This window comes from Chroicocephalus ridibundus, chromosome Z, assembly GCF_963924245.1.
Source record: "Chroicocephalus ridibundus chromosome Z, bChrRid1.1, whole genome shotgun sequence".
In the NCBI taxonomy this organism is placed as follows: Eukaryota; Metazoa; Chordata; class Aves; order Charadriiformes; family Laridae; genus Chroicocephalus; species Chroicocephalus ridibundus.
This window is the reverse complement of record NC_086316.1, coordinates 10,700,991-10,723,298: the sequence shown is the minus strand read 5'-3', so window position 1 is coordinate 10,723,298 and position 22,308 is coordinate 10,700,991. Positions and strand designations below refer to the sequence as shown.

General features: G+C 42.6%; 1 protein-coding gene across 5 annotated transcripts in view; it reads right to left on the bottom strand.

The window, feature by feature from the left end:
• PALM2AKAP2 (PALM2 and AKAP2 fusion) overlaps positions 1-22,308 on the bottom strand; it is a 280,418-nt gene that overhangs the window by 108,217 nt on the left and 149,893 nt on the right. For all 5 annotated transcript variants that reach the window (XM_063319747.1, XM_063319749.1, XM_063319748.1 and 2 more), the window contains one exon: positions 5,550-5,632. In XM_063319747.1, coding sequence (XP_063175817.1) covers positions 5,550-5,632 — 83 coding nt within the window. The remainder of the gene's footprint in view (positions 1-5,549; positions 5,633-22,308) is intronic.

The following is a 22,308-nucleotide window of genomic DNA, read 5'->3' as shown; positions in this document are numbered from 1 at the left end:
AGCAGACAAAACAGGGTGGTATTTTTAAACACCTGCATGGATTTATGTAGAAAGTAGAAACCGGGAAAGGTGCCTGGATTAGAAGAGGTTGCAGTCATAGCAAAAAAGACCCTGGTGATGAATATGTGGAGGGACAAGTGGATTTTCAAAGAGCTGAGGAATTGGTGTGGTCTGGTGCAAGAAAGTGTGATGAGCAGAAAAGGACATTACACAAAACTTTTTATACCATGAAAGAAAGAAGGGAATCAAAAGCTGACAAATAATATTACACAAAATTATCTCTGTAACTATTGAAAATAATACCATTTAAATTTTACCTGCTTGTGTTTAAATGCTCCTAACTTTTCCAGCTTACAAGTAGCAGCCTCAGAAACAGGTCAGTATTCTATAATCCCGTGCATTTAACTACCAGGCAAAGCAAAGGCAGTGCTTAGTCGACTTCCAAACATTACCTAAATGCAGAATGGCACATTTTGTCATGCCATCTTTTCCTGGAGGGTTGCCACAGGTGTGCTCTGACAGTTATGGAGAAGAGAAATCATCCTGTCTTTGGGGAACCCTATCAGCCTCCAGGGACTGAAATCCCTACTATATAGAAGAACAGCAAGACCCTCTTGCCATACTCCTAACATTTCCACCTTTACGTTGCTACAGCCTTAATGAGCACTCCTGCAAATTCTTGATACCTTTTAATCTGAATTTTGCACATTGAAGTAAAAATCTTCAGCAGTTGAGCTGCTTTCTCCAGACATTTTACCCAGCCCTTCCTATATTCAAGGCTGAATACTTGCTCATTCCAGTGGTATTGCGATGGTGTTAAAGCCTCCAACTGGGATGTGTCATTTGCTGCAGGGTGGATGGCAACATGAGCAGTGATTGAGAAAAGCAAGCCTGCCTGAAGGTCCTCAGAAAGTCGGAGACAAGTGGATTCAAAGAAGAAGTTCTTTGCCTCATAACAAAGAATGTTTTTTTTTCCCATCAAACAACAATATCAGAGTTTCCTAAAGATGCACCCATTTCTTTAATTAGGAAGGGAACCGGCCCAAAGACTAAACCCATGGCCAACCTGAAGGACTGGCTGTCCCTGCAGTAAGCTGAGGTTTTAGCTTCACTGCATTTTCATCAGAAGTGAAATAATGCAAAATGAAACTATATTGAGATGATAAGCTGATTGTAGGCCTGCTAATTAAAAATACACAGTATTCTGTATGGAAATCCAGCTCTGCACTATGAAACTGCCGTGCATTTTAATGTCTAACTCACATACAGTTGGAGCAGGCAATCTTATTTGTCTTTGGGTATGAAGGCAGGTGGGCATGTTGTACACAGGCGCCACAGCTTGACAGCCTCGTTACTTTGCTTTGACAGTTCCCATGAAGAGCCACAGAAATAAAATTACAATGCCAGAGGTCAAACATAATGGCTCTGATCGCTTTGAGCGACTGACGATCCTCTGGCTTCCCTGACCAGTGTTGCCTGCCTCAGTCATGATATGAAGATGAACTCCAGAGCAATTAGCAGAGACCATAATTGGAAATGAACGCTCAGCTGTGCGCTGTGACATGCAGTTCAATAACTCCGATGGATCCTCCTCTCCGTCACCCAGCCCAGCTCGGCTGACTTCAGCACGAGGTGAGCTGTGTCTGGGACCAGGGATGGAGAGCACGACCTGGGGAAACCAGTGATGAGAGCCGGCGGGAGCCAGTGGGGGAAAATGTCAGCTGCAGAAAGTAAACTCAGTGATGCTGGTTTGTATCTTGCCTTGGGTTTCTACTGCATGAATGTCTCTGAATTTCAGCAGCACCCCTCCGTGGCTGGCGTGGCAGCAAGATACATCCTTAAACTGCCTGAAGGGTCAGGGAGGAGGGGAGATTAGGCCATGCAGGCTTATGCTTTGAAAGATGACCAGGGCTTTTTGCTGTCTGGCCTCACATACTTCAGATACATACGCTGTGCAGAAAGAGCATCTCCCTTTTAAACTGCTCCAGAGAGCTGAAAATATCAAAGCCTCTGTCATTTTCAGTTTTCTGTAAAGTTTTCGGCCACGGTGCATTTAGGGCAGCAGGGCGAGGGGGGCATGAGGGGAAGGGGTTGTACCATGGGTATTTTGTGTTTTTTTTTTTGTTTTTAAGCAGCTGTCCAGTGACTTTACAGAGTTTCCTGGACTCACTTAGGTTCTTTGGTGATACAAGCTTTCATAAAACCAATGAAAGAGCAAATTGAAGTTCTATATCTCTGATAAAACATACCAGCAAAACAGGAGCAACCTTTTCACTGCAAGACAAATTCTCTCACCCTACTGCTGATCCTTTTATGTGGAAATTAGGATTTGTTCACCAAGATAATCTCCCAACCCTCCTGTACAGCAGTGTTGCAGAGAAGCCAAATGGTGTACACATACGTCTTCTTCCTTGTTACAAGTCAGCAGTAAGGATGGTGGAAAAATAAAGAAAAGCAGCTGCAGTTTATGCTACTCCCACACACATACACATTCTCCTTTTCGAGCAAAAGCTGCAAGAAAGGCTCACTAATAGAGTACATGGTATGCTGAACCTGCACTCCAAAAGCAGCTGCAGGCATAACAGGATGTGTTTTAAAAGCAACAATGAAGAGGCAGCATTTTGCTATTTAGAAAAGAAGGAAGAAACATAAAAAACTCCGAAATCATTCATAAACTTTGGCGTGTTCAACAATGGGTCTAGCTTGGGTAGTTCTGAGCACATTACATGGAGTGGCTCTTTGGGAGGACCATATTTTTCGTTTCTTGCAAGGGAGAATAACGCTTTGCTTCATGACCACGATCAAGTGTAGCGTTTGTTTGCTGATCCATGTCCTGTCTCCACTGGTCACGAATGTCATTACCTATTACATGTAGGAGTCTTCTATGCTTTGTTGAAACCTGTGCAATTACCATTGACTTGAAACATACAGTCACGAGCACTGTCTGGACCTAGGGGTGGCTTGTTGCTTCTTGTTAATAGTTTTGTTAAAGTTGAAGGGATCATTATGATGGCCCATCATTATGATTCTTGGGGTAAGCAGGCTCTGTTGCAATTAGCAGAGATACGCGGATTTCTATTTCCTGATTTCTGTTAATTTAGAATCTATGTTCTCATGGTATCATCAAAAAAACCTTGCAACTAGGTCTGCATAGATTCTTTTCAGAATTAATCTAAAATCGATGTTTCTTATATGAAAATGATGTTGCCCATTTGACTGTTAAGTGATACAAAGGGTGGTTGTTTTAGATTGTATCTCAGCAAATCCAAGCTCAGAAGAGTTTATATCCAGCTGCTCCATATAGTCTTTGCCTCAAACATCAGGCTTCTCCCTTCCACAAATTGTTAGCAAGTTATTAAAGAAAATTTCAGCACTTTATAATTTGCTATGGCTAAGTTAATTTCCTCCCATGCTGCTAAGGATACTTTCACGGACTTTGTTTACTTTCCCGTGCTAGCATTTTGCTGATTCTGCTCACGCTGCGTCAGTGGCAGCACTGAGTCAGCCTCCCTCTTACAAAGTTCTGCCATTAAACCTCCTCCTTCGGCGGGGGGTCGTTATTAAAAAAAGCGAGACCTCTTTTTTGAAACCAAGGAGAAAACAACGCTAAGTCAGTTTTTGTTCTGCGTGGTGTTACACTCCAAAGCATTAGAAGTACTGTGTTATTAAAACATATTGCGTTCCACAGTCATTGATCGTTTGTTCCCCTCTTCCTTAAGTATGACCTTAACTTAAGCCAGAGAAAGTTAGGGACTGATTAAACCCTAGCTCAGAGCTTTCCCAGCGGTCCTGCTTGCGATATACCAGCTGCCACAAAGCGTTACTACACTGAGCAGAGCACTGATAGCAGCCGGTGCAAAATGTCTGGGAGTGCCTGTGCAAGTCCGTGCTCCAGCCGCAACCAGGATGATTTAAATACCAAATTTAACCATAACATGAAAGTTTCGTTTTGGCTGCTTTGCATTATCAATTTGAACCTTGCTTTTATTGTTTGTGTTGTAAATTATTTGCCTAAAGAAGGGTGGATTCTCACTGACTGATACCCCTGAGGACATGTTGGTTTACTGCTTTATATAGATTTAACCTTAAATTTGGTCATTGTTTTTGATAGCCAAGACTATGAAATTTTGTACTATATTGCCCATTCTATATTGTTAACCACATTTAGTTAGATTCCTATTTGTTCTTTATTAGCAGATCTCATTTGTTTTGTTTTGTTTTTTTTTAAACATCAGATTGGTTCAGCCCCTTTTGGATTATATTTGCATTTAAATAAACACTGTATGAAACCTGGATTTTGAGAAAATTATTAATGGTCTTAAATGGTAAATGAAACTTGTAAATATGATAAGAAAAATCTAAGAAAAGGTTTTCAATCGTGTTTTGCATTTACATTTTCCTCATTAAAAAAAAAAAAAAGGTTTATGGAGGTGCTGACTTCAGGTGTTTATTCACCATGGTCTTTCAGATATTAAAGCTAGCTGACCTGAGCTTCTCACACCCATTTTTACTCATAGACTAGAATAAGATATGAACTTGCTGCATTTTTATCTTTAGATGCTTCTCTAACTGAAAGAGTTAGTTATTGGGCTAAATTTAACTAATTGAAATTTAAGGAGAAGTTCTTCTATTTTTATAGCAGAAGTCTGAAATCTGCTACATCAGTTTCATCTGAACCAGCGTTGATTACTGTTTTAATTTAAAGACATGTAAAAGATTAAAGTAAATTTGGGCATTAATATGGGCTATGTAGGTCCAAGTCTGCATTTTATTTAAAAAATACAATTTATGATAAAAAATTCTTGGAGAAGCCTTTAGTTTTTAACGTGTTTGGTTTTTTCTTTAAATACACATGCTTCACACTCAGCAGTGTCAGCAGCCCTGAAGATGAATGTTTTGGCCCTGCAGGAATTCACTTGCCCATTCACTCATTTTCCACTCCTAACATCTTACCAACAAATTCATTTGCTGCTGTTAAAAACACATGGCTGGACGGGATCACACCAAGAACGACAAAGGAAATGGAATAGCCCCATCACGCCTTTTCCACCAAAATGGCCTGTTTCCACATGCCACCCAACCACACCAACCACACGCTTTTCAGACGCTTGCCCTTCGTCATGCTGATGAGCTGCTCGCGCGTGGGTTTCCAGCAGATGAAAGGAGGTGGGGTAGCGGTAACCACGGAGGGGCCTGAGAAGAGGAGAAGGGGCAACAGAAGGTGTGCAGGGGAATGACTGATGGTGAGGAAGGACTGAACATTGGTCTGACACCATCTTGCACTGAGCTGCCAGGATTATTTAACAAGACCTCCCAAGAGATGCATTTTATTGAAGGCCCTCCTAATCCCACCAGGCTTTCAAGTATATAGGAGGAGACCCTGCCGTAGTCAAGTGAATGCAGTTTACACCAACTACTCCCATCACAACAACCTCCTTGCAGCTGAAGATGTGGCCCAGCCCACCGATCACCATCAAGCATTACATTTGAGCCCCGCGGCAGCGCAGTTCCCTGTGCTTCCCACAAGGATGTGGTGGGAGGACACTTACCTCTTCACTCTCCTCAGCTTCAGGACTTTCACAGGAGCATGGTCCCAGCGTGTCCCTCGGCAGCATATCCGATCCTCCTGTGCCTACAAAACCAGAGACATTTTATTGCCCATGGGAGAATATGCATGGCTGAGAGGTTGCTTTGCTTTGCTTGGATCCATTTCTACCGGCCCCGCTCTGTCACCAGCCTGCTAACTCGTCAGCATTGTTAAAGAAAGCAGAAAGGGTACAAACACAATGACTGAAAAACATCTTTGCCAGCAGAAGACAGGTCTGTGTGCTGCAGAGAGGCAGGCACCACTGGGAGAAAATGCAGCAGGTGCTTAGTGGGTTGACATAGCACACCATGGCTCAGGAAGGACATACTCAATTTCAGCTCCCACAGCAGCCATCCTTGTCCCTAGGGTGGTGCCCAGTGCTGGGTCTGGGGCTGCTGTGGTTGCTGATGGGGTGGTGGGATGGCCTGGGCTGCCAGGTCCAGCCTTGCCACCTCCAGGGAGCCCCCTGGACACTGTTTGCTCTGTGCTCACCTGTGCTGCTGGGCTGAAGGTGTACCTGTGCTCACACCACCCCTGGGATGAGCTGGTCCCATCTTGGGGAGAAGCCAGAGGGCTTTTCAGCACTTCTGTGCATCCCAAGGGAAGGGTAACTAGAAGCATCTAGGACCCTAACTAAGAGCATCTCATTAGAGAGCACTGTTCGTCAGCCTGGCAGTAGTCCCCACTGCTTATCGGGCAAGGTCACATTACAGGTGCAGCTCTCAGGGCATGGTGCCTGCATCCTGGCTGGGAGAAGAACATCTGCAGTTTTATTTCTACATCAAGCTTAAACCTTGGAGAAGGTAAGAACATACCTGTGGATTTCTCCTCCAGGAACAGTCCTGCTTAAGCACAGCTAGCCACAGACAGCTGTTTGATTGCTTTTGGAATTACCATAGCAATGGCAATAATTACAATAAATAATGGTGTATTAGAGTCAGATTAAATTGGTGCATGTTTTCTAAACTATGAAATTAAATTTCAGCATTTACATGATCTCTTCTATACAGGATAAGGATGTGTAAGGATTTATGTATCATCTCCAGTAGCACTGTTGTTTGTACGCATTGACACTGAGAATACATTGAATAATGTTCCTTGTGGTACCACGGCACTGTGCACAGCTACTAAATTTGAAATACGGCTCATGTAACAATACAGCTTGAAACGGCTCTGCAGTCTTTGGTCAATACAAGGACAGTTATTCATGCCCTTTGCTGCTACTTCACTCTATAATCTTGAGTGAGTCTCTTCAGACCGCTACTGGCTGTGTATACTCCACAGTTGTGTTATGATTACTTATGCAAGAGGATCTGTGCGCCAGAGGTGCCCTTTGCTTATTTGTTGCTCCAGCAGACAGTGGCACATGCTAACAGTGCTAGCCTGAGCTCCAGTCTGGCTACAGATACATGGAGACATCTTTTGCTCTGGGGGAACATTATTTGAAAGTGCAACTTCTGTGCCAAAATCCTGCAGGTGCTTTTAACTTTTTACAGCACGGGGTCTTCGGAGTTGACCCCTCCTCTTCCCACATGCCGAGCTATGGTGCCCATGTAGTCCACAAAGCTAATAGGTAGCCCCCAGCGAGGCTTAAAGATTGCATTAAAACCAATGGAAATGTGCAATAACGAAACTGGGACTTTTGTTTCTTGTTGTGCTCTCAGCACTGTGGAGAAGTCCACAAAGGCAGAAGTCTAATCCTGTGACTTCACCACAGGACTGATCCCTCCTTTGCATTCGTCTCTGCTGGGGTTCCCCTAGAGCGTTGCTGCTTTGGAAGTGGTGCTGCAGAAAAGGCATCTAGTTTATTCTGCCCTGATTTCTTTCTTCTGCTGTTTTTTTTTTCTTTCTTTCTAGCTCACTTGGATAGTTTTATTCATGCTGATCTCAGGCCAAAAGGACCTTCCTTGTTATGTCTGTAGAGCATTTTAGCAGAGTGGACATCTGATTGTCTACTGATACCTATATGCTCTCCTGATATTCAAATACAGATGTAAAATAGAGCTGTGTGCCTTTTTTTGCCATTTTGCTAAAGCATCCCTTCATACTCAGGTCCCCTGACCCTGTGCATCTTTTTCTGCAGTATTTTTGGAACAGTGAAGCGTTCAGCATGTTGTTCTTGTGTGGATGCCTCTGTTTGCATTAACAAGTAGTTGTGCAGTAGGAGGGGATCAAAGGAATCTTGGGGATCGGAGGAATCTCTAGGATCGGAGGAATCCTCTAGGAGGAATCTGACATCTCTAGATCTATATTGTACTTCCAGGATTTAATGTCAGATTAGATTTAGTCTGGTTCCCTGGACTGAATGTTACCATAGTGTCAGAAGGAGTAATACTTGATTTGAATATTCTTGTTTCCACTAGGGTTTGAAAAGTGTTTCATGTGACCCTGCAGAAGAGTTTCTGGTTTGGTTTCCTCCAAAAGGACTCTTGCCTGTGATTCAACAGTCTCATCACAGTGTGAATCCCTCCACACCTGAACCAGCTGCCAATATGGTTGAGGAAAGACGGATGAGTTCACTAGAAAACATACTACTGTTCTCTGCCTAAGTACTAATGTATATGCAGCCTATGCCCACCAAGAAAGGGCAGTCTGGTGACTAGGATACTAAACGGAGATACAGGTTGCCTAATTTCACACCTGTGCCACAGCTAGCATTCTGTGCTAGGCACTTGCTGTGCCTAGCAAAGTGCCCTTGCTAGGCACTGGTATTGACTTAAATTGTCCACCTGTAAGTAGTGTTCCCCCTTGACGTGGCAACGCATGAAAGATTAAGAAGAGATCATTACAGCAGTAGTACATGTGCTTAACTAGAAAAAAAATCATGACAGTCCAAGGCCTAGAAATTAACACACGTAAGAGAAGGATAGATTTCCCCCAAATCTCACACACTTACAAATGCCATAAGCCTGAGTTGACTTCATCTCCATCACCATCTGTATTTGGTGACAGGCCATATCTGCCACAGCATGGCCCTGTGACTTGATCTGCGTGAAGGACACGGCAACTTTATAACCACCCTTGGATTAAAAAAAACCAAATCCCAAGCATGTTCACACCCATGGACCTGTTGTAAAGGCTGCACATACATATTACCAGGGCATGCTGCCATTCGCACATCTATCTTTTACATCTATCGTCATCTGTACAGCAGTGATGAAGCAACTCAACCAGAACAGCTGCAGGGCAGCTCCATCAGCGCTATAGGGGCTCAGTGGCTTTTCATCCGTCTCTGTGCATGCTAGCTCCACTTCTGTGCAGCACTGTGCTGACTTATTTGTTTCCTTTTATTTGCTGTTGATTTCAACTGTGAATAGGGTTTGATGGTTGACAGGAGTTTAACAATAAAGAGGATCGGACAATACAACAGGAATGAAGCTGAGCTAACAGTATCTTTCCTTAAGAGACATATCCATGCAGACTTGGGAGAGAAATCAAGGTGAAGATAATGAGAAGTAATTTGGGCTCTCAGCTCACCAGCATCAGCCAGGAAAGAAAGGAACAGCTGTTGTCAAGGCAGGAAGCATGAAATTTAAGTGTAAGAGGCAGATGCCCGGTACCTGGTGATGTAGTTGGCAGGGAAAGTGCAGAATGTGGATGAAAAATAGAGGTACTGATGAGGGATATGGAAAACTGCTGTGCATGCTCACTCATCACTCTTAACACACAAGGGGAGACTTTAGCAGTTTGCTCTTGAATCACATTCTTTGTGGCCTTCGTGGTCAACACTGTGACCATGGGGGAAGCGCCTCTGTATTAGGTAGCGCTGACCTGGGGCAGCACACTCATCTCAAGGGTGCTTGCTCCACCCTTCTCAGCCTCTCAACCCCTTTAGGCTTCTGTTCTACTTCTATAGGACCTGGACAAAGAAAGAAAACTTTAAGGTGCAATTCATCTACCAAAATATGTGAACTTTCTACAGGGGCCCACAACTCCCTTAGAAGATCCTTCACAAATTTGAAAATTACCCAGAAACCACAGACTTGGGGTCTTAATTTTGCTATTTGTTTAGTAACAGAGTGCTCTATGTTTTCAGCATGTAAACTCCGCTCCTGTGTTGCTAAGCTGGCAGGAAACAACTCCGAGCCCTGTACCACACAAGCATTAACCCTGGGGTAGTCAGTATCCGTCTGAAACCTGGCAGCCGACATCCTCTTGCAAAAGAAACTGGTGCAGTAAAGGGGCAGGTTGTGGCATAAGAGGAGCTGAATCAGAGAACAGCTTTAGGGCAAAGATTGGACTCCTCAGGGGAAAAGGTAGATAAAGCACTTAGGGGTGTTCACCACAAAAACTCCTGCAGTGATCGAATCATACTAAATCAAGCTTTCTTCATTTCTCACACGACAGTCATTTATACCTGCTATGAAAAGTAAGGGCATAGTCAAATGTTCGTTTGCATGGCAGATGGAGCAGTTTAAGATTTATTATCCTCTTCCACTGAGACAGGTTGTTTGTGGGAGCATTTTCAGTCCTTTTCAGAGCCAAGGCATGTTGCACACATGTGCCAAAAGGACATGTTACTGCTCCCAGTTTGTCCCTCTCTGCCTGCTGGAAGGTGCTGCCATCTCAGATCTACCGGCTGGTCTGTTGGTCACCAGGGTGTGTCCTGCCCTGTTCAGATTGGAAGGAAACAGGCCAGTGCCCACCACATAAATCCTGGATCATCACTAAATCAGCCCATTTGGTCTTGAAGAGGCCAAGGAGGCAATTTATTAGGGCAACTATTTTCACTTGACTTGAACCACAGGGATTCCTGCTGTTTCTCAAAGAGTCTGCTTTCTTTCAGCTACATACAACTTGTCATTAAAAACGAAAGCCAAACTATGTCCTCGTGTTGCTGTCTTGGCAGTGCCCAGCTGAGCCAGCAGACAGATGCCATGTTAAACTACAGAGTACAGTTTGTCACCAATTATTCCTGTGAATAATAAAAGGTCACACAGAAAAATGAAATCGTCGAAGAAGGAGAGGGAGAGGAAAAAAGGGACACAGTCTAGAAAAAAAGACCTTTCAGCAAGAGTGCTGACATGTTTATTTATTGGTGCCTTGGTGGCTTCATGGAGTTCAGATTGGAGGAGGTCACATATCAGCAAGAAGAAAAAGCCATAGCTTAAGTGGTGAAGAAAACCACTCATTTATCTGTTGGGGTTTTTTTTGCATTGTTTTTCTTTAATATATGCTATGTTTAGGCATTGATATATTTTGAAACAATAGTAAGAAAACTTTGTCACCCTTTTAACAATGCTTTGAGGGCTCACCTCTAAGAGTTAAGAAAGTATTTCAGTCTCGGTTTCCATAGAATCTTCATTTTTAGAAAAACTATTACAGAGAGTACTTTAGGTGCCACTTCTCTTGTGATGTGAGTGTCTTTCTGATGGCAATTGTCTTAAGAGCGCTAGCTCACTTAATCTGTTTTTCTGCATCTGATAGCAATGTTATTCACTGGGGTGGATGCACAGGTTATAAAGCTAATGGCACAATTCTCTTTTGCTGATTTGCTTTTCTCTTCTGAACTATTTTTTTTCCCAGCTTTCACACTGTTATTTATTTTAGACTTAAATACAAATAAGGCAGAAATCTCCCTACTAGGGCTACTTATGCCCCATTAAAAAGGAGCGTTGGCTGGTGTCATCCCTCGGCGGGTGTTGGTTGGATTGTGACCGTGCCAAAGGCACTGTGCTGTGTCTGTACTAAAATAGGTGTTGAAGGCTCAGTCTCCAAAATTCAGATGCACGTTTTAGTTGTAGCTGTAGTCTGGCACCATTTTGGGAAACACCTAAACAGCCTTGCATTGGTGGATGCAAGTGGAGCAGTCAAAGGCATTGCAGATCTCCATCCCTGAGATGGATTAGCCCTCTTTAGCTCACTCAGGCTTTCAGGAGTGATTGGAACTAGCTAACAATACTCTGACATGGCTTTTGCATGCTTCTGTGTGGGAAGTGATGGCAGCCTGGGAGAACAGCCATATCTTCAGCCATTCACTACAAGGTCATGCAACACCAGTCTCACACTTTGTCCCTGGTAAGAATTTCTACCTACCAACATCATTTCTGGGGACCAGCAGTGATAAACTAATGTTGGTTCAGATTGTGCATGCATTTTCTCACAGATTTAACTTTGTGGGCAAAACCCTTTTAATAGTTGGTTGTAGTAGCATAAAATAACTGCAAGCGTACTATGAAGTTCACCATTTCTGCTGTGAAGCAAGCAAAAAGCCCTCAGAACCATAATCTACGTATATTTTGCAATGAAACCTTAAGTATACACCAGCCCTAGGGTTAAAGCTATTCTAAGAGAATGAGATTGCAATGTTGCTTAGAAAATTGCTCCCAATCTCAGCAATCTTGTTCACAGTGAACAGTTTGTGATGAAATTGAGAGAGAAATGCTGAAGTTTTTGGAGGAAAAAACGTCTGCAGGAAATAAGCTGAAACTCTGACATGAACTGGGAGGCATGAGAAAGGGAGAAATTGTGAATTTTGTTTCTATTACTTGTGATAATTTGCCTTGAGTACATTCTCTTGTTTGGAAATGCCAGGTAAGAAGTGCGATGTTCTGTCATTAAAAGAGCAGAGAGCCTCTTTACTTTGCGTAGAGTTAGTTCCTGTAATGTGGCAGCAGTGCAGCCAAGCAGTGAATTCATTGCCTTGCACAAGGGTTTAAAAATAGCAGAGAACTCCTTGAATGACACAAAGAAAGGAAGCACAAGTGACTCATGCAAATTCTTTTTAATCATGACATCTTAAGCTCAACTGCAGAAAGAAAGCAGAAGGTAGCAGAAAGACTATTTCCTCTACTAGGAGAAAGAAAAGCCATCAGTTACACAAACAGTTCTGAAAGTGTGTTTCTATAAAGCAGTGAGGGAGATGAACAGCTTGTTGGTGCTCATCTCACCGCATCTGCCTGGAGGACTTCTTGTCCCCAAGAAATGCCTGTGTGTAAATACGATGCAGATGAGCTTCTAAGCCTCTCAGCAGAGCCAGCCGGGAGGACTGCAAGAGCTGTGTCCAGTTTCCTTGGCTGCAAAGTGAGACAGTTTGTCTCCTGTCATCATCACATTAATCTTGCCCACACTGAAGCAGATGAGGCGTATTTTTATGACCCCTTCTGTTACCTGGAGTTAGACCTGCAGCTGCATGTACCAACAGTTGGGAGTGCTACATGCGTATGCAGAGGATGCTCTGGATGCATCTCCAACAGTCAAAAGTGGTATGTAACCAGTTAAACCTAATTTCCTCCTTGGTGACTTTTAGCAGCAGGCAGGACATTCCCCATTAGTGGTTACTACTGCTGAAGTAAATGGCCATGCCTCTGCAGTGTACCTGATGGGGACGGGAGGAAAGCAATCTCCATTTTCCAGCAAACTATGTCTTTAAATGACTCTTCCAATTATGCTTTTCTGCTCTTTCCTGTGGTGAGCAAGCAGTCTGTCTCAACAGGGTAAATCCTTGTATGTGTCAGATTGCATTACTGCTGAGGAGGAGGGACGATCACACTCTGCTGACATTTAGCTGCGTGTAATAAAGTGCATATAAGAGGACCTATCACTGCCGATTTTCGTCTCACAGCTCATGGTCTCCTTCAGGGGTGACATTTTGGATCTGGTTTGCGTTTTGAGGTCTGACAAAAATGGCAGGCTCACTGAAGGCACAGTAGAAACGACTGAACTGCACACATCCACCTCATGGATTTAGGAATAAACAGGTATAGTTTATTCTGGGAAGCCTCCTTCCACCCTGCTAAAAAAGCCATGTTGCAAGATTTTCACAGCTAACCCAGGAATTAAACAAATAAAACAAGGGGGTTTTACATCATAAGACCCTGAAGAAGTATTTCAGCCCTTGACAAGGCAACAGCAAGACCCCTGAGTAGACTAAGGGTGGGCTCATCTGCCTGATTAGATTGTAGCTGTTAAGGGCCAAACTGCAATGAGGCAGACCTAGCCCAAACTGTCTGGACTGGCCTTATAGCTGAACTCCAGTTTTGCATACTTTTGAGTTAAGCTTGTACTGTCAGTTCCTTTGAAGAAATGTGCATTTTTTTTCTATCAATCAGACAAATTTGCATCAACACTTCATTGCAAAGCTAAAACTGCCAGTTTTGCTTGACAGAAGGTGGCATTAATTAATGCCTTGTCACTATCTTCTGTTGTGCTGAAGAGTAATGTGCCAGGCATGAAAGAACCCACCTCAACCCTGCACTTGTACTAGACACCCAAGTTAGTGCAAAACCTGTAGATTCTGCAATGGTGGAGTCAAATCTTGCTCTTCCCTAGACAGGCACATGAGAGTTGAAAGGTGCAGGTGACCTGGTGTTATAATGGCATAAGCCATGACACTGCTGGAAAGCCATGCAGTCCAGGAGAGTGGACCCTTTCAGGCCAGATATTTGGTTCACCTGAAGTTGAGAGTAGAACTATTATCTTCAAGAAAAGATCCAGAGCACTGAACAGGGTTAGTAACTGTACAGTCAGATTGAAATCACTGCTTGATGTAAGGTTAATATAATATGACTTTTAACAAAAGGACCTCAGAGATAAGATCCAGGCGTTTAAGGGTGAAGACACCTGTCTTCACCTAAACTTAGCTGTGCTGCATGGTAATCGGTTTCAGTAATTTCAGAGGGAGTACTTATAGAGTAAGTTACTGCTCAATTAGAGAAGATGCTTCTGGCCTCTGTGGATAACGTTGGCAATCTTAGAAAATGACATATAATTAGGAAAAATTATAGTGTTTGCTTTCAAAGTACTATTTGTTTTCCCAAAAAAGCAAACTGACAGGCAAGCATAATATCCAGATATGGTGTATCCTCCTCAGTTATTCACGTATCACCTCCCCAGAATTAAAATAGGTAGTGAAATGTTTCATTTCCCAGCCACAAGATTCAAAACAGGCATGACTTGCTGGTCAAAACTCCAGTGATGTTTCTTACCGAAGCCATATGCTTGGAAGAGTTCAATAAAGGATTGCTTGGCTGTCTAATAGAGGAAGAGATCAAGTGCTTTGAAAGAAAAAGTCAAACTAAAAAGAAAATAAGTTATGATTTTGGTGTCATGATATTAGGCTATATATTGTACCTAAAAAGTTTAATATTTAAGGAAATATCACAAATTAATGTGCAATGTCAAATGATGCCACATCCGTCACCTTCCAGCCAATACTTAGGGCATTATGAGAAGGGTAACAAGCTACATTTCATGAGCACTTTTTGAGTCCTGATGGGCTAACTGGATACAACTTTCCAGGCTGTCCCACACTTTGGGGGCTCATGCAAAGGTGGCATCCTGAAACATAAAACCTGGATTCTGCCTGGGAGGCCCACCAAACCTCCACATTAATAAACATGATGGGACATTAAAGATGTGCTTTCCCTCTGCACTTCCTAAATGAGCACAGGCCAGCCATGTATTCCCAAGGGGACAGGATCCTGGCTTTGTCCTCCATCAGTTCTTCAAAGTCACAACTTGTGACTTAAAGCATGCCCTGATGATGCAATGCAAAATATCTTATGTCCATGGTATGCTAAACATGGCTCTTCAAGGGTAGAACAAACAGCTACGGTACAGACCAAAGTCAATACAAAAATGCTGTTGACTTCTGCAGACTTGTGGAAACTATTAGCTCAGTTCTATTTGTTCTCTCTCAGCTGTTTATCTGTCCTGTGACGTGCATTGTCAAAATTCGAAATTAAAAACATTCCCAACGCAATGAATGTATTTAAGCACTTGCATTCCCCAGTGCATCAAAGAACAGCTAAGGCTGATTCTTCACCTTTGGTAGCTATGCTTGCATTCACGCTTTCGGAGCCTCATGATTTTAACTTACAGCACCCTCATTACCTGCTGGGACAGAACTCACGTGCAAGGCAGTCTCATGATGTGATAGGTTTCCCTGCCTGATGAGGCAGTCCATCTGGGCAGGTTACACCAAAGTGGAAGCTGATGCATGGACACTATATGTGACCAGAGAGTTTTTGCAGAACTTGGGCCCTGAGCCTAGCTGGGGGTGTGCTAAAGGTATGGTAAAAAAACCTGACCTCCTTCTAAAATGTAGCTTTTGTAGTGTACATGCATCGCCCTTTGTCTGCCCTGTTTCTTTTGTTCCCTCTGCTCCTCCTTGGGATGAACAGTGAGGAGTGTTGATTCAGTAAAGTGTCTTCCTAAGAGAATGAGCTACCCTGTTGAGAAAAAGCAGCGCAGAGCCTGTACCAGGGTACCAATAAACATTTTTAACAGCTCTCATCTTGACAATAAGGCCGTAATACCAGTGGAATAGAGCATGAAGAAAGCATAAAATTACATCAAGACTTCAATTAACTTTCATATTACCTGTAACTCAAATACTTACTGCTTCTGTTCTTGAGTTATTACTTACTCTTATAAGATTTTAAACTGTAACATTTTAAAGAGACAGTCTGCCCTGTAGAGAGATTCCAGCTCTGAAAACAAACAAAGATCAGGAAATTTCAAAAGGTTTAAGAGTAAGCCCTGAAATGTGAGGCTGCAAATTCAAACGTTTCCTGTTGAAATCTAGCAAGCTACGTTTCTTGTGAAATTTCTAGAAATTAGAAATGTATTAGAAAGCCTCTTTTTGAAAGAACCACTGTGCTTTCATGTCAAGTCTTGCCTGGAACATGAAATCGTGGAGTCATAATGAATAGATGAGATGTGGGTTTTTTTAGGGTTTTTTGTTGTTTTTTTTTTCTTTAAATGACAACCAAATGACTTGATCCTCAGCAGCTCTCAATTTCTGAATAGTTCAGTCTGAGTTTAAATTAAGTTCATGGCTGCTTTTTCCTTCATTCAGGCTATTCAAATTTTCTCTTCATGACCTGCACTGAGTAAGATAAAAATAACCATCATGCTTAATTTATTTTAACCATGCAGGTAGGTTGTTTGGACTTTCCACATTCTGTTTCTGAGAACAGCAGTGAGACTTTTCCTAGCTCAGCAGAAGGCAGTTTCTAAGAACACAAGAAATGCTCCACTGGCCCAGAGCAATGGTATTTGACAGCAGCAGAAAGAGACTTCATACAGGGAGAATGCCTGCACCCAGCCTGTACCTTCAGACCCTCCCCTGTACTTCCTTCAGCATCCACAATCACTAGACTAGGGATGTCATTTGACATATCTCTGCCCTATCCCTTTAATATGTTTTCTGGATCTGTTGTCCATTGGTTTGTTAACATGGAGACATTTACCTGTCTCTGTATTGGGGTTGTTTTTTCTTTTTTTTTGTTTTCTGTATAACGCCATCATCATCTACATGGTGTGTGAACTACCATGTTTATCCCTACCAGCTCAGAAACCTCTAAGAAGGGTGGACAATGAATCCAGGTACTGTTATAAATTATTATTTGCTAAACAGCTTAGTAATTTTGAATGTCTAATATATGGCTGCAAAGGGATTGGATGCTCAGGAATTTAAGCATTCAGTCTGAATTTCAGGCCGCCTTAAAAGAACCTCACGTAATATCCATAAGCAGAGGCAGTCAAAGTAGTCATAACTTTCAGGAATTTTAGCCTCTAGCAATGTTTGTTGCAGGGAAAGGAGCAGCGGAATGGGTTCACATTCGCTTTGGACACCCTATTTAATAAGGAATTAGGTTAGCAAAGAAAGACAGATGGCAAGAGCAGACAAGACAGTTTGAGACCCAAGGCCTAATTCAGCTTTGACATAGCTAAGCCGAATGATCATTGAAGTCAATGAGATATTCACATGTTTGTATCAGGGCTGAATTTGCTTCTCTCTGTTTAGCAGAAAGAGGTGAAAAGTTGAATTCAGATATAATTTTTTGTTTGTTTGTTTGGAAAACAGGGATGGTCATATGAATTTTGCAGTGCTACCCTAGAGCCTGCGCTTTAAAAACTAATAGACTTTAGTGCAGAGATGTTTCCTGCATAATGCAAATACAGTTGAGAGACAGTGCCTGGCCTAGGGCTTTGTGTATACATAATGGAAATTAACAGATGGAGATACAAGCAAGGCTTGTTCAGTGCAATTTAAGCGCAATGGGACTATGAATCCTTGTTCCCTGAATCTGAGCTAGGTCTCTTAATTTTTGGGTTTCTACAGGAGTCACTGCTGGGTGCCCAACTCTGCTTAGAATTACAATGGGAAGTGTATTCATTCTCTAAATAAATATTTGGAGAATGAGAATTGGAAGCTAGCATTTCACCATTTCTGCTTTTCCCTTCTGTCTTGGTGCCTTCAGCTGTGGGGGATCTAAGAAACAAGGCACGGAGACTAACGGGATACCAAATAGTTTCCCTTCATCTTCACATGGGCAGTGGCTCACCTTTTCCTTTTTAATGGATCAGTGTTTGCCAGACCACTCCTGGTTTGTAATTTGTTATTTTATTTTGGATATAAAATTAAAAGGTAGATCTTATCATGGTAAAATGGGATATTAATTTGCATTTGCTGCTGTGTAATGACATCTCCGGCTACTGTGGTTCAAAGCATATTGATTGCCTTGCCTGCCTCTGTCAGGGTGCTCCTGCTGAAAATCAGTGACTTGGATAATCCTTGCTGGCAAACTATGCATTAGTTGAGGTGGAGTTACCAGGATGTTGCAGAAAATTGAAAAAAGAAAGGAAAAAGAGAAAGGAAGACATAGCATTTGTGTTCTTGTTTGTTTTTCTTTTTCCCTCCAAAACCACTGTCAGAATGCTGCTTGTACAAGAAAGCAGTAGAAGACGGTGTCTCTAATGGGAACAGTCATGCTTCTGTTGTGTAATGCCATGGCATTTCCCTCCCACCCTGTATCAGTGCACTAGCACAAAGACAGCCATAAAGCAACGGTGGGTAATCTTCCTTTGGCGCTGCGTAAGCACACTCTGCAGCACAGGCTGGTCTGTAAAATAAAAAGAACTTGTCTCCAGACCTAGCAGCTCCCAGTGCCAACGATGCACACTTACAGGGCAGGAGATTCTCTCCTTATGATCGTTGCTAGGTCATTGCTAGGCAGAGTGTTAGCTGATGGGATGTAATTGCACATACGAGAGGTTTTGGGTCCGTAACTTTCCCACCCTGGGCACAGAAACACCCAAGGGGTGTACGGGTTTTTAACAGGGCTCCCTGCAGCTGAGAAGTGGAGTTACCCGCCTGGTAGCTTTTCTGTTTATGACTTGTCCTCCACGCAGATGAAACGTGTGAAGGGCCACATCGTCATCAGAAAATGTTTGTTTCTGAGGAACTGCCTGGGCTCCCACATCATAGGCTGCCACTTATTTCCTTCTGCCTCAGTTCCTCATTTTTCATATAACAACGATAGGACTTCTCTGCCTTACCAGGATGCTGTGAAATTTCACTATATTGAAGACCGTGAAGTGCTCAGATGTGGCAGTGTCTGGGTCTGGATGAAAATGTTGTTAGCCATGCCATACCCATGCACTGGAGGAACTTAAAACTCTCAACATCACAAGAATGGCTTTTATGTGGTGTCGCTGCATGATCTGTTAGTTTTCATCAGAAATACACCAAAAGCAGCCTCAGTCAGAGACAGCAGAATTTCAAGCGCTAATCCTAGCAGGACCCAGACAGGATGTCCTAGTATGCTTGCCTCTGGAGACAGGTATCTGCTATCTTTATATACTGTGCCGCCATTCTTTGAGTCTTTCAGGGAGCAGAAGTGGAACTATTTTATTGCTTTCTTAGGAGTTTTTTTACCAGCAAACTATATTGTAGGACCCCAAGAATTTAATCCAGTTCATCTTCCTTCTGATCCTAAGAAAAAATTTTGGAACACGAATTATTTTAGTGCAGGAGTCATTTGATTTAATTCAGTAGTCATTTGAAGTGCATTTGAAAGTACCCTGACGCCTATTCCACAGAACGGTCATAAGACGCTAACTCTTATGGTGAGAAGCCACCTTCCTTACAATTAAATAATAACTTTGCCTTATCTTAAAATACACTAAATGTTAAAATATAGCTTACAGCATCTTTAAAGACCACTTCCATTCAATTCTTCACTTACTGCCTGGAAATAATGAGGAGTATTCCACAAATACTTGCATTGCTTGGTACTTTAGTAAAACCAAATGTACCAATTCGGTTGCACAAGGCACACATGCTATAATGCAAGATGCTATCACTTTGCTATTAGCAGTATTAAGTTGTCATTAAACTAGTTATGACTCTTGAGGGAGGTCTAACTTTACACTGTGTCAGCTGCCAAGCCAAGGCTCATATGTGAAACCACCTTGGGTTTATTGCTTTACCTGAAAACAAAAATTATAGTGTCCTGGAACCACATATTATTTCTAATAAAAATAACTACGCTGCCCTCTGTCTTACGGATACCTTCATTCACAGTACTGTACAAACGACAATTTTGATTCAAATACAAATGAAAAAGAGGAACTCTAAAAGAACAAGAACTTGTACTAAACCACACAGCTTTGCTGGTAATAACTAATCCAAATGTCATCCTAATTTTTCTTTGGACAATTTGTACTTTCATCAACTTTGGAAATCGAGTTTGCTCTTCTCAAAGCTGGGCACGCGCAGACGTCACTGCAAAATCTTGAAGGTGGGTCAATGATCAGCAAAAGTCTGTATAGGCAGAGTTTCAAGAAGCAAACAAATGCTAAGTAAAGTTTTCTGCATACTTGCAGTAGGCTATCCCTGATGGCTATGCTGGAAGTACTTTTTTTTTTAATATATTTTTCATACATATTTGATGTCCAGACTGAACTCTTATATCTTTACTAGGGGAAAGGGATACACTACACTGACTGTATTCATAGAATTATAAATGCTTTTTTTACATTGGGAAGCTTTACAGGATATTCAGGACCTTATGGCAGCAGAATAGACTTTTCTTTTAAGCTTAACTTCCCTCCATGGAAAGCAGGTATTTGTAATACTAGTATATTGATTTAAATTTATGGCTTCTGTAAAGTAGTACATCCTTCCATGTAAATTTTTTAGGATCCAGGACTGCAAAGATTTACACACACAGATTCATTGTGTATCCTGGTCCCAAGAAATCAGAAACAAGACTTCCATTGATTGCAGTGGAGCCGGGACTCCAGCTGCTGCTTCCAGAGAGAGTAGTACTACACAGCTGAAAGTTTACCAGATTTTGTAAGATGTAGGGTCTGAGGCCAGCTTTTTGACATGAGACGTAAGAACTTTTCCACCTTTGCCCAATTCTCCTCGTATTCTAGGATATTTCTGACATACTGCCAACAAGAAAAAAGTGACTCCTGTCTCATCGAGCTTGAGATCTGATAAATTTGAAAAGTCCAAAGGCAAACACTGAGAAAAAGACAGACTGTTTAGAATTAATCCCAAATATCTTTTCATAAACTCAAGCCTGTATTTGTTGTGTCAGGAGAGGCGGAAGTTGTCTGCGCATACATGAACACACACACACACTCACACACAAGCCAGGACTTCTGCAAGTATAGAACTATTCATGACTACGAGGTCTGTGGTCAAACTCAGTCCAGTGCTGAGTCCAGCAAAAAGCCAAGGCAATCTTTGAGACTGATTGAAGCCTGCAAGACAGAACTTATAAGGGCTGATCCTGCCACAATAATGACTTTCCACAGAAAGATTATTTTTAAACCGAAACAGAAAACGGGAGGGAAGTTCACATCTGCGGACCTGAATGCTGTCATTTTTATTCTGGGTGAAGCTGACCTTTTACCTTTAGGTCTGGGAATTTGTCTAGATCAGGTTTGGATGTTTCGTGTTTGAAGTTAATGTTGTGGAGGCACTTCATCTTTGTCTACAGCTCTGGTTAATAGTAGGCATGGTGTGGACATAATGCTCTGTACAGCACAGACAGGGATGGGTCCACACCAAACCACAGGTGCTGGCTCACCCTTTTTCTGGGGAAGTCTGGACCTAGGTCCAGCTCTAAATCATATGGCTGTCTCTCACCCTTGTGCAAAACCCGTGCTTTGCCTGGCCCTGAAGTTTGGGGTTGGCTTGGCTCCTGATCTTTGTGGCCTATGCTCCTCTCTGCTCTGAATTACAGGGACAGCAGACCCGTGTTTGGGCTGTGGTAGATCTGACCTAAGGAAGGCTTGCAATAAGCTGCAGTACAAAACAAAAAATGATTAAAAACAAGCTTTCCAGTGTGTTTCCCAGGTTTACCCTTGCCTGTTGACTTTTTGTTTATTGCAGACTAGATGATGTGTTGGTTGCTCTCAGAAAAAAAAGACCCTGATTTGTAAATGGCATGAGGTCTCCCTGATGGACCTGCCAAGCAGGCCGGAGCCCAGACCCCATGTTCAGCATTTGTGCTGTGAAGAATTGGCTTTTTGTCCACCTGCAATTTATTGGGCTGCCTGATGCTTCCCTATCTCCTGCAGAGTGGAGAAAAGCTGCAAACAGGACTGAATTGCCCCTTTTCTCCTCTCATGGGACTCCTTTCCACCACTAGGTCTGGTTTCTCCTCGACTGACTTGCCTTCACCTCAGATGAGGTTGGGGGTGTCTGCCATGCCTTGCCCAACTAGGCACCTGTCTGTCTTTACTGAATCCCACTGCAAGAGCCGGAGTGGGAATGTGTGTCGAACTACAAAAAATCACCCATCTTACAGCCTGCTGGGGAGCACTGATGCCACTTTGCTTCAGTAGAGAGGGCATCCTGTTCCCTGACAGTGCCAGGGGCAATTTTCTAATCTGTCCTCTTCATGTGACTAATCAACACATGGGCCTTGAATTATCTTGCACTTACTATGGACATTTACACAGAACCATGTGCT